Source organism: Diabrotica virgifera, chromosome 3 (assembly GCF_917563875.1).
Source record: "Diabrotica virgifera virgifera chromosome 3, PGI_DIABVI_V3a".
Lineage (NCBI taxonomy): Eukaryota > Metazoa > Arthropoda > Insecta > Coleoptera > Chrysomelidae > Diabrotica > Diabrotica virgifera.
Window position 1 is genome coordinate 119,290,997 of NC_065445.1, and position 12,862 is coordinate 119,303,858.

Here is a 12,862-nt window from a genome sequence, read left to right on the forward strand (position 1 = left end):
AAATGGCGATTTTCGCATTTTTCAAATTTTTAATCGCGTATAAGTCGACAACAGTCAATTTTAGAGAAAAATGACAAGAGGCCTTTTTTTGCGCAGAATGACCCAAATTATCTAAAAAAAAATTGTTGGAAATGAAAAAATATTTTTGTGAATTTGTTTAAACAAAATTGTTTAAAACATTTTTCGACCACGGCACCGCCCGGCACCCTGTGGATATGTTATAAGGACCTCTTTTTGAGTAAGTTTGTGCAAAAAAATCGAATCGGAATAATTTCGCTAGCGGGGGCGACGATACTGCCGCTCTAAGTATAGTTTTGGCGCACAATGAAATAATTTAAAATATTATTAGCGGCGAGAATGTTAATATTTTGTATTTCAATAACAATCTCCGAAGTGGAAGTCAAAATGTCAATAAATTTCATTTTTAAATTAAATCATGGCTTATTTCCCAATAAAATAGCAAATTGTAATCCCAAGGCAGTGTGCTCCTTGTAACATTCAATGTGTCTTGGTTTGTTTATTTCTAGTACTAAGGCCAGGAACCGAAGCTTTTCACCTCGCAATTTTTACAGAATGGATCGATTTGCTTGAAAATTTGAGAATAAGTAGTGGATAGTCCAAGGATCAAAATCTATATGATTCCGAAAGGCGCTTTTACCATGGGGGTGGTTGCCATCCCATCTCGGGGGTGGAAATTTTTTATTATATTTTGACCGCAAAAGTTGATAAAAACATTCATTCTAAGCAAAAATGTTCTATACATTTTTTTGATAAAATTAATAGTTTACCATTTATTCGCTATCGAAAGTGTTAGTTTTGTATAGAAAGATCAATGTTTTTCGAGATACTGATTTACGATTCCCTCAATTTTTGCCGTAGAAAATTTTTTTTCAAACCAAGTTATTGGGAATTATATAACCTACAATTTTATATTGAAACATTTTTTCGTATCTTTGATGCTAATCTTTCTATTCTGAAGAAAATGGAATTTTTTACCAAACTACAAAAATTCGTTATTCGCTATTAAGTCAAGTTTTTCAAAAACTGATCATTCTAAGCCAGTTAAACTTCTAGAATCTATTAATAATATATAAATAAATAAGAATGAATAAGGAAAATGACTAAAAACACAGCTAACTTACATTATTATGCTTCCAATTGGATTTCTCCTTTTTTTTTTTCAAAAAAATATATTGATTTTACTTTTTTATTTTTATCTAAGAAAGTTTAGTAAAAAATAATTTTGTAGGTTTTTACAAGGTCTATTATAAGCCTATTAATATTAAATCTTTTTAAAATCATCAGTCGCAAAAAGAGGTGACTTTGAAAGGCTTGCTAAAGGTGGTTTTTGCATGTTTTTATTGTTTTAAATTTAAGTTTTAATTGTCAATAGCTCACTCAATTTTTGCCGTAGAAAAAATTTCTGCAAACCAGGTTCTTGGGAATTAAATAATCTACAATTTTATATTTAAACATTTTTTCGTATCTCTGATGCTAATCTTGCTATTCTGAAGAAAAGGCCATTTTTCCAAACTACAAAAATTCGTTATTCGCTTTTAACTCCTTTTTTTTTAAACTAATCATTCTAAACCGGTCAAACTTCTAGAACCTATTAATAATAGATAAGTAAAAAAGACCGAATAAGGTCAATGACGAATTTTAATTAGGGTGGTGATTAGGGGGTTGCCTGCGATCACTTTTTCGCTGGAAAAAAAATAGGGACTGACATTCTGTTTATTATAAGTCACTTAATTTTTGAGCTAAATACTTCTTTTTTATTTCTGAAGATAGATATTTTTATGTACATACTTTAAATCAGTTTGAACAAGTTGTCCTCGAAAAATGCATAGTTTTTCCGTCTTTTGACATTGAAACTACAATATTTAGCATTTGACGAAGAAGAGCCAACATATAATAAAGTATAGCTCGATTACTATTGGTCTTAAAGAAAATTAAAAAAAAGGTTTTGTTTATTTTTTCAAAAGGTACATTTTTATTAAGTAAAGTTGTTTTGATAAAACGAAAACTTTTGGAGTTATTAGCAGAAAACTTATTAAAAACATTGATTTTTTCGATATAAAACTAACACTTTTGATAGAAAACTATCAATTTTATCAAAAAAATGTAAGAACGTTTTTTGCTTAGAATGAACGTTTTTACCAAGTTTTGCGGTCAAAATATAATAAAAAATTTCCAGCCTCGAGATGGGGTGGAAACAACCGCCATGGTAAAAGCGCTTTTAGGCATCATATAGATTTTGATCCTTGGACTATCCACTACTTATTCTCAAATTTTCAAGAAAATCGATCCATTCCGTAAAAATTGCGAGGTTTTGTCCTATTTTAAGCTTCATTACTTGGACTATACATCTTTATTGTGATTTTAGTATAGGTAGTAGGGGGTTGGAAGAATGCTTTTGAGTTTCTATTGTAATTTACAGAAATATTTATTTATAAACTCGTTAACTTTGATATTTTTTAGCTTCTGTTCCCCAATTGTACAGACAAGTTTTTGATGCTTGTTCCAATGAAGGCCAACCAGTACTTCCTGATGTTTATCAAAGTTTACTCTCAAAATGCAAACTGTCTTCTGCACAAATCGAAAAAATTGTTAAGATAGTGGGAACTTCGGTAGGAGATGTAAATAGGACGAATTTCTATAAAACCCTTGCTTTGATAGCTTGGTGCCAGCAAGGAAAACAAGTTGCAGAAAAACTATTTGAAAATTGCACAGAAAAAGGTAAATTTGCTCTTTAGTTAATACAGTTATTTCACTTGATAATAAAACATTGTAATTGTGGTCTACTTGATAATAATTGAAGAATTTTGAAAGATAACCATTTTAAATAACTATACTAAAATCACAATAAAGATGCACTAGAAATAAATAAACCAAGACACGTTGAGTGTTAGAGGAGCACTCTCGAATAATGATATATATGAACTTTATAAATCATGATTTGGGATTTACAATGTATACAGGGTGATTCATTAAGAATGTCCAATTTCTGAGTTGTAGATTCTAGACCTCAAAATATGAAGATTTAACCCAAATCACTTAAATAAAGTGTGGCTCGTTACTGAGTTACAGGGTAAAAAAAACAGCAAATCCTGTATAAAAGATATATTTAAAATCCCTAAAAAGGACTACATCACAAATACATAACTAGTTTTCGACTGGTTTACCAGTCATCATCAGTGCTTACGTAAAGTTTATACATCCTAACCACCAAAATATAGTTTTACAAAAATATGAGGGTCAAAGCCCTATAAACATGGTCCGTTAAGGAAACATCGGTTTAAAATGCCAAATAAAGCATGTATAACACTTGCTGCCTGTCTTCCACCATGTAATCAAGTCACACTTCAGCTCAGATGTTACCTGGGGCATTTTGAGAATATTTAAAACATCCATGCTTTATTTGGCATTTTAAACCGATGTTTCCTTAACGGACCATGTTTGTAGGGCTTTGACCCTCATATTTTTGTAAAACTATATTTTGGTGGTTAGGATGTATAAACTTTACGTAAGCACTGATGATGACTGGTAAACCAGTCGAAAACTAGTTATGCATTTGTGATGTAGCCCTTTTTAGGGATTTTAAATATACCTTTTATACAGGATTTGCTGTTTTTTGTATTACATGGTATACAGCCAACTGCAGGAAAACTTTTTCCTTGTGGAGTTACAGGGTGTTTTATTTAAAAATTTAATAACTATTTTTACCCAATACTTTAAAACTATTTTACATATCCTTGTCATACTTGTCAAAAAGTGTAGGTACCATACACCCTACTAAATTATGATAAACAAACGTTTCTGGCTACTACCAGAGGCGTATGATAGAGGACAGTGTATGGTTTACCCTTCCCAAATTCTACGCCACTGGTGGAATTGCTATTTTAGCACAATATTTCGATTCTCCAATACTTTCTAGGTAAATATTATACTCTTTATTCGTAACGATAGAGTCATTAGTGTTCGAGATATTTGAAGTTGAAAATGAAACGGCAGCAATGAAAATTAATGATTCTATCGTTACGAATGAAGAGTACATTATTTACATAGAAAATATTGGATTAAAATTATACTAAAATAGCAATTCCATCAATGGCGTAGAATTTGTGAAGGGTCAACCATTCAGTTTTCCCTGTACGCCTCTGGTAGTAGCCAAAACCGTTTATTTAAGATAAATTAGTAGGGTGTACAACACCTACACATTTTGGAAAGTATGATAAGGATATTTCAAATACTTTCAAGTTCTGGATACGAATAATTTTTAAATTTTCAAATTAAACATTCCTATCATACTTAGCAGAAAATGTAGGTACTGTACACTCAACTAAAATATGTTAAGTAAGCCTTTCTGACTACTACCAAAGGCGTACAACAGGAGAAAGTGAATTGTTGACCCTTCCCACATTCTACGCCACTGGCGGAATTACTATTTTAGTGCAATTTTTAGATTATCCAATACTTTCTATGTAAATAGTATAGTCTTCATTCGAACCGATAAAATCATTAGTTTTCGAGATATTATAAGTTAAAAATGAAGGGACACAATACATTAATTAAAATAGCTATGCCGTTTCATTTTCAACTTCAAATATCTCGAAAACTGATGACTTTATCGTTACGAATAAAGAGTATATTATTTACCTTAGACAGTATTGGAGAATCGAAATATTGTACTATAATAGCAATTCCACCAGTAGCGTAGAATTTGGGAAGGGTCAACCATACACTGTCCTCTGTTGTACGCCTCTGGTAGTTGCCAGAAACGTTTATTTATCATAATTTAGTAGAATGTACAGTACCACCATTTTCTGCTAAGTATGGCAAAGATGTCACATAGTTTTAAGGTACTAGTACACTTTAGAAGACCAAAAATAAGCATTTTTTCAAGTTTTTTTTTCTCAGAACCTTTATTAAAAATGAATATAAAACTTTTTACATATTGATATCTAACTCTTGGAGAATACAAAAAATATATCTTTTTTCATTTATGCATGTACACTAATATTGTAGAGGGTGCCAAAATCGAGGCCTTGAAAAAAAGTAGTTCCGATGACGGACAGTTAGTCTCAGGATTGGGATCTCTAAAACAAAAAAATTGTACGGCATTTGAAAAAGGAAGGTTTCCTACGTGACAGTTTGCCACCATTAGTGAAAAATTCTCCAAAAGAAAGATTTTACGGAAATTTGAAAAATTTTTATGAATCGCCGGTTTTTCTTCAGTTTTTCATGGTTAAAAAATATTTATTTTTTATTTTTTCGTCAAATTGTGGTAAATTGTCACGTAAGAAACCTTCCTCTTTCAAATGCAGGTCGATTTTTTTGTTTCAGATATCCCAATCCTGAGATTAACTGTCCTCCATCATTTTTCGAGATTTCGACTTTTGCGCCCTCTACAATATTATTGTACGTGCATAAATGAAAAAATATATATTTTTTGCACTCTCTAAGAGTTAGATAACAATGTGTAAAAAGTTTTATGTTCATTTTTAATAAAGGTTCTGAGAAAAAAATTCTTGACAAAAATGATTATTTTTGGTCTTCTAAAGTGTACTATTGTTTGTTTTTTAACCAAGAGGAGTGATTCAAATTTACCGCGCTATAATGCTTGTTTCTAATTGGTCCAACCGCAGGCAAGTTTACTCCACTGTTCTTAATTTTTGACACTAATGACATTTACGAAATTTTGACACTTTTGGCATTTCATAGGTTAATTAAGTTATGTCGGCAATTTTTTATGTTTTCTGCGTTATTTCTTTAATTTTTGGATTTTTAGTCTGCTTTTATATAAAAAGCAGTTATTTTAAGAACTTTCTAGCCACGAATTAGTATAATATAATATTTATGGATTACCGTCGAAGGCCGACATGATCACCCAAAAAAGAAGATGTATTTAGTGACTTTTCTAGTAACTTTCTTGGGTGTGACTCTGTCTTTTTAGTTTACTCCTCTTGGTTAAAAAATCAACTATAGTACCTTAAACACGGGGTAAAAATAGTTATTAAATTTTTAAATAAAACACCCAGTAAAGTTGACACCATCTATCTATCGTCCGTTCGGCAAATTCAAACAAAAATATAACTCCAGACCATCTTTTACCACCTTTAGTCCAGACAAATTAATATATGTATTTAATATATTTTTACCACCAAAAATGAGATGTTTTAATCAAATATTGCTTCAATTGTAATCTGCAGAATAATTTTGAATCACGTTCCGCTAATGAACTTGCTTTTTTGTCCTTAAAAGTAGAAAAAAGTTTCAATTCTATTGCTTATTATTTCATCTAAATATAATCGTCTATCAATTTTAACTGTACTAATGCCCAAGTATACATTTTCAAGTGTTAAACTGATTGATTTACGATGAGTAACCCGGTTGTAAAAATACCGGCATGTGCCTTAACAAAGGGACATCGGTATACTCGAATTTCATAACATACAAATGTTATCTGTTTGAATTTGCCGACGGGCGAAATATCTATGGACCCGACTTTAACTCAGTAACGAGCCACATTTTATTTAAGTGATTTGGGTTAAATCTTAATATTTTGAGGTCTGGAATCTACAACTCAGAGATTGGACATGCTTAATGAATCACCCTGTAATCACCGGCACAAAATTCCGCCACCCAAAATCTTTGATTAAGTTTGGCAATTTATAACTTTATTATGCGTACTCCGATTTTCAAGATTCTTGCATCAGTTTGTGGATACATGTATTGAAGTAGTTTGTTATTATTCCGGCAACAAAAATGGTTGTTTAGATGGCATTCATTATACGTGGGTGAATAGAAACACTGTATTTCCTCCTAACTTTAAAAAATTTTGTGGAAAAATTGGAGGGCTGATTTTGTTTCATACTCCTTTTGTATTATTCTGGAAGTATCACTAAGATTTTGTTTTTTGAATTATCCAAATATCTCCTATCTTGTAAGAGCTGTAAATAAAAACACTGCTTTGAAGGTCTATTTAATTAAAAATATCAAACGCACTAAAATTAACAACACAAAACAAAATTACAATACAATTCAATAGCGGGTATGTCCACCTCTCGCAGCAACGACTACTCGCAATTTGTTTGGCATCGAATAAAGATGTGTTATCCTTGCCTGGGGAATAGCCCGATATTCCTCTACCAGGGCAATAACTGTACCAAATTTTCTGGACGTCTAGGATGACGGCGAATAGCTATTTTCAATTCATCCCATAAATGCTCAATAGGAATAAGGTCTGGGCTGCATGCGGGCCATTCTAATCTTATCAATCCAACCTGTATTTAAGATATTTTTATGTTTATGAGTCATTCAGTGTTTTTATTTACAAAAAATGGTACAGCTCTTACAAGAAAATAGATATTCGGATAATTCAAACAACAAAATATTAGTGATGTCTCCGGGATAATATGACAGGGCTATAAAACAAAATCAGCCCTCCAATTTTTCCACAGAATTTTTTAAAGTTAGGAGAAAATACAACGCTTCCATTCACCCCCGTATAATGTCATGCAAGCAAATTTTTTTATTACCGGAATAATAACAATACTAACTGACGCAAGAATCTTGCGTCATGCATATGACAGGGCTATAAAACAAAATCAGCCCTCCAATTTTTTCCACAGAATTTTTTAAATTTAGTAGACTATTTCACTCATCTTAAAATTTTCACATAATCTGACCAATCACAAACCAAAGACAGCTTGTGTTATCGCGAAAACACCAACTGTCTTTCAATTCTGATTGGTCTATCAGCTTCGTGTTTTCAACGACGTAACCATGGATACCGATCGCAAAGCAAAGTTTGACGTTTGCCAAAAAAATTATTGTAACTGTATACGTCAAAATGAGTCGTTTCGGTGGTACTTCAAACGAAGTTATAAACCAAAACATTGAAGAAAATATACCGTATAAAACTAACAATACATTGTATCCACCTAATAACGGTCATACTATTCAAAATTTTTACAATTGCACCGTTTATAATAATTATAGTCGAGAATAATGTATTTTTTTCGTGTACAAATTATTTATTGTTATAGGTAAAAAATAATTATAACAAATTATTTATAGTTATAATAAATATTTCATGATTATGACTAATTGTGAATTATTCAAAAAATGGGTAGATTTGGGTTACCTAGATCAAATGTATTATTATTAAATTCCTTCCTCTCATTCTACTGAATTTTTGACCTATCACTTTGTTCGTGAAATAGTCTAATAAAATACCACTCGTGATTTAATTTATCTTATAAGTCTGTCTTTTATTTCTAAACTCAACTGAGTTGCTTAAAGAAAACACCACTCGTCCTACGGACTCGTGGTGTTTTCAAGCAACTCAGTTTCGTTTAGAAGTAAATCGACAGACTTATCGCGAAAATTGAATCACTAGTGGTATTACTATTGAAAATACAACGCTTCCATTCACCCCCGTATAATGTCATGCAAGCAAAAAATTTTATTACCGGAATAATAACAATACTAACTGACGCAAGAATCTTTAAAATCGGAGTACAAATTAAATTGCGGTTTTTGTGCCGGTGAGTGTATATTGTAAATTATGAATTGGGAGTGCTCCTCGTAACATTCAATGTGTTTGTTTATTTCTAGTGCATCTTTATTGTGATTGTAGTATAATTATATTATTGTATTATTACTATTACTCAAAATACAGTTTTAACCATCCAGCGGACAGGTGAGTCCTGTCAGGCAGGCCTCACCCATATTGAAGTACAACATCAACTTGGAAATTTTTTATTGATATAACACTATATACTTTTTCTAAGTACTAAAAAAAATATAATTTCTCTACAAATTTTGAAAAAAAAAACGATATATAGAACTTAAAATATACTGCCAATACTCCTTACAGGCCTCGCCAGACTGAACATATACTTTTTTAAATTACTTTATGGTCTATCTACTTACAGTTCAAGTTGATTCTCAATTAGTGTTGATTATTCCTAGTTTGAGTAAACTCAAACTAAAACGAGCAGTAAGAGTTGATTTTAAAAATAAAATTTAACTTTTACTATCATAGTTGAAGTTAGACTCTTCCTAACCCTTGTTAGTGAAAGTTAGTGTTGCCCAAACAAATGCAAGACCAAGACGAGACTTAGACAGTCTTGGTCTTGCGCCAGTACACTTGGTCTTGGTCTTGGTATTGCGCTCCCGGTCTTGGTCTTGGTCTTGGTCTTGCAGCAAGAGTCTTGCAAGTCTCGCAGTTGCCCATTAGCTTAGCCTATTGCATATCTTAGAACAACGTAACAGAGAGGTACATTTTAAGCTTGAATATCACAGCCATATTAAAGACTAGCCAAATTAATAAATATCTAAACAACTGACACCGGGTGGGGTTTGAACCCACGATCTAGGTGATACCTGCCTATGTTCTAACCAGAGGTGTAACCAGGATGATCCTAAGGGGAGTTACAACTACTAGATGATCTCTGGGGGTATGGAATAGTAATGGTGTTAAGCGTAATAGAGCTCAAAGTACAACCAAATGGGGGGGGGGGGGGGGTTACAACCCCCAAAACCCCCCCTGGTTATGCCTATGGTTCTAACTAACTAAAGTTAAAACTACGTCTTAAAACCCACAAAATTTCATTTGCATATCCCAACCGGTTTTAGAGCAATAAATATATAGTCAGTTTGTAAGAAAAATTTCAACACCCCCTATTTGGGAATTAAAGCATTTATAAAGTACGTTTATGAAGCAAACTGTCATTACTTTTTTGTGCAGAATTCTTCTTCGTCAAGCCATTCACGTTCACATCTGAACAAAAGCCTATTCGAGTCTTCCTTTCCATTGTTTTTTTGTTGTACGCTACTTGTAGCCAATTTTTCCCGGCAGTTCGTTTCAGATCATTTGTCCATCTCATAGGTCTGCCTCTGGGTCTTTTGTGTCCGTATGGTCTCCAAGTTAGAATTGTTCTGTGCCATTTGTTAAGATCGCTCCTAGCTACATGTCCGGCGTACTCCCATTTCAATTTTAGTGATTTTTGTACCACATCGGTGACTTTGGTTTTCTGTCTTACCATGTGTTTGTTTTCCTGTCCTTAAGTGATATGCCAAGCATTGCTCTTTCCATCGTGCAGAATTAGGTACCCATTAAAGTTTGGCATACTTATTTGAAAACATCCTGGATTGATGAAAAACATGGCTAGTTAAAAAAGTACTTCACTTTTTTATTATCCAATATAAGTGAACGAATAAAAAAACATAATGCTAAGAACAGTATGCTATTGCATGCTTGAATAATAAGTTAGAATAATGTTAGAATATTCCACAGAGTGAGAAAAACCACAGTTTGATTGGTACACCCGGTATACCTGATACAATAATTGACCTGTCTAGCAACAATATTATTACAGCAATACATATGTATAAAGAATAAGACAACATATTAAAAAAAATCACTTAAATCGGACAACAGATTTAGAAAATTTGAGACATTAAAAATGACCCGTTTAATGTGGTGCGTTAATTTCTTGGAGAAGTGTAAATTATGGTAAAAATAATATTTCGGTATTTTGTTTACACGATATCCGGCATTATCTGTATACTTTTGTCTCGTATCATTATCTTATGATACTTTTAAATAATAGCCGCGCTGTTTCGGCAAATTTTGTTTAGCCGTGTGACCTCATAGCACAGTCAGCATAAACAATACATAATAGTCTTACTATAATATTATGTATACCGATAAGATGGTGTTTGGATTCCTAGAAAACTAATAATGAAAAAAATGAATTACTTATTATATACTTATTAAGTATATTTTCTATTAGCTAAGGTGACACATTTTTAAAAAGTTTGTATATGTACGATATTCGATACTACTGTAGGCGTCGCAACGCAGGAATGTTATGTTATGTTCAGAAGACGACTACATATTATTCTCAAAACCTGGACAATTAATTTCAGAGCGAAGACGTCGGAGTCGGCTGCTGGGAAAGACTATATGAAAAATATTTTATTTTCACATTATAATACTGACCTCTGAGTACATGTCACATTAGACCGGGAGATATTATACAGAAGTTCAGCCACGATTTTCTAAGTCCTGCCCTTTGGAATAGTGGGAGGGTAGACGAGGTACTTACAATTTGTGGAAATATCCACAAATTTCCTGTGACATTTTCCCGTAAAAATTAGATTTTCCCAAAAAATAAAAATAGGGTTTTGCGATGAATTTCTGAGTCCTGCCATATCCGTAGAATGACAGGATACTATGGATTTTATGAAGAAAATTTTTTGGGCAGGAGGGTTGCAAACGGGCTAACGGAGTATATATGTATACAAACATGTAAGGAAAATCATGAAATTTTCATGATTTTCTGGGTCCTGCCAACTAAATAAATTAAACATATTTATTTCAAAATGATAAAAAAAATGTTGGCATGACGTCTCCTACTGTTTAAGTATACTTGTCCCTTGAAAAATTATGCGTAAAATTTTTACCCTGATTCCGTGATTCTCTGAGTCCTGCCTTTAAAAAGTTATAATACTCAAATACAATCAATACTTTTTCGGTACTTGGCAGGAAGGTTAAACGGTTCTTGTAAGACGGCAGGAGTCCTAGATTTGTAAGAAAATTTGTGAAAAATTCCACGATGTTCTGAGTCATGCCATTTTGCATATTATGTTTCAAGAATCTTAATATAAGTCTATTTACAAAGAGGCAGGATGGTTTTATAGTTATTTCGTATACAGGGTGGGGCATTAGTGTGACAAAGTCCAGTTACTCGTTTGTCGTAAGAGCTACGAAAAAAAGTTATTTAGGTAAAACGTGGGGCAAAGAGAGGATCATAATTTAAAAATATTTTCTAATATACAGGGCTACCCGTATTGACAGGGTGACACAAACTTATGTTTTTTTAAATGGAACACCCTGTATATAATTTTAAGATTCCTAAGATAATTTTAAGACAATTAAACACAATTCACATAATCCAAACATGTTTCCTAAGGGAGCTAGAGCTCTTTGAAGATGGCGCCTTGTAATTGGTTTTTTTTTATCTCCAGAACGCTTTCATTTCGATAGAAAAAAACTGGTCCGTCTTTTTATCTTCCAGATATAAATCGATTCCATCAATTGCGAATCTCTAGTACCGGTCATAGGAGTCCGTTTTGGGTAGGGCATCGGTAATTTTATCGCATAACTTTTTTGTCTTTAACTTTTAAGCATTTTGACACTATATTATTAAATTTTGAGGTATTCTAGTACTAAACGGTACTCTTGCTGTAAGTCGGTAGGATGCACCGTTTTCTAGAAAAATCAATTTCAAAATTTTTCGTATTTTGAATTTAAGAAAAATTTGAAAAAATAAAAAAAAAAACGGTGTATTTACCGACTTAAAGCAAGAGTAACTTTTAGTACTAGAATACCTCATGATTTAATACTGTACTGTCAAAAATGCTTAAAAATTAAAGCAAGTTATGAGATTTCGTTGATCTACCCAAGACGGACGCCTATGATCGATACTAGAAATTCACAATTGATAAAATATTCATCTCTGGAAGAGAAATAAACGTACCAATTTTCGTTTTTCTAAATAGTTTTTTTTTTATTTTTTTTTTCTTCAAATTCAAAAACCGAAAAATTTTTCAAATCGATTTTTCTAGAACACGGCGTATCCTACCGACTTAAAGCAAGAGTACATTTTAGTACAAGATCATAGTTTAATAATCCAGTGTCAAAAATGCTTAAAAGTTAGACACAGAAAAGTTATGGGATAAGATATTCATTTCCCTACCCTAAACGGACGCCTATGACCGGTACTAAAAATTGACAAATGATGGAATCGATTTATCTCTGGAAGATAAATAGGTGTACCAGTTTTTG

General features: G+C 32.3%; 1 protein-coding gene across 3 annotated transcripts in view; it reads left to right on the top strand.

The window, feature by feature from the left end:
- The window catches only part of LOC126881273 (sorting nexin-8-like), a 117,365-nt gene that overhangs the window by 15,945 nt on the left and 88,558 nt on the right, over positions 1 to 12,862 (top strand). For 2 of the 3 annotated variants that reach the window (XM_050645454.1, XM_050645453.1), the window contains one exon: positions 2,482 to 2,739. The exons of the other annotated variant lie outside the window; for it this stretch is intronic. In XM_050645454.1, coding sequence (XP_050501411.1) covers positions 2,482 to 2,739 — 258 coding nt within the window. The remainder of the gene's footprint in view (positions 1 to 2,481; positions 2,740 to 12,862) is intronic. 3 annotated transcript variants of the gene reach the window in all.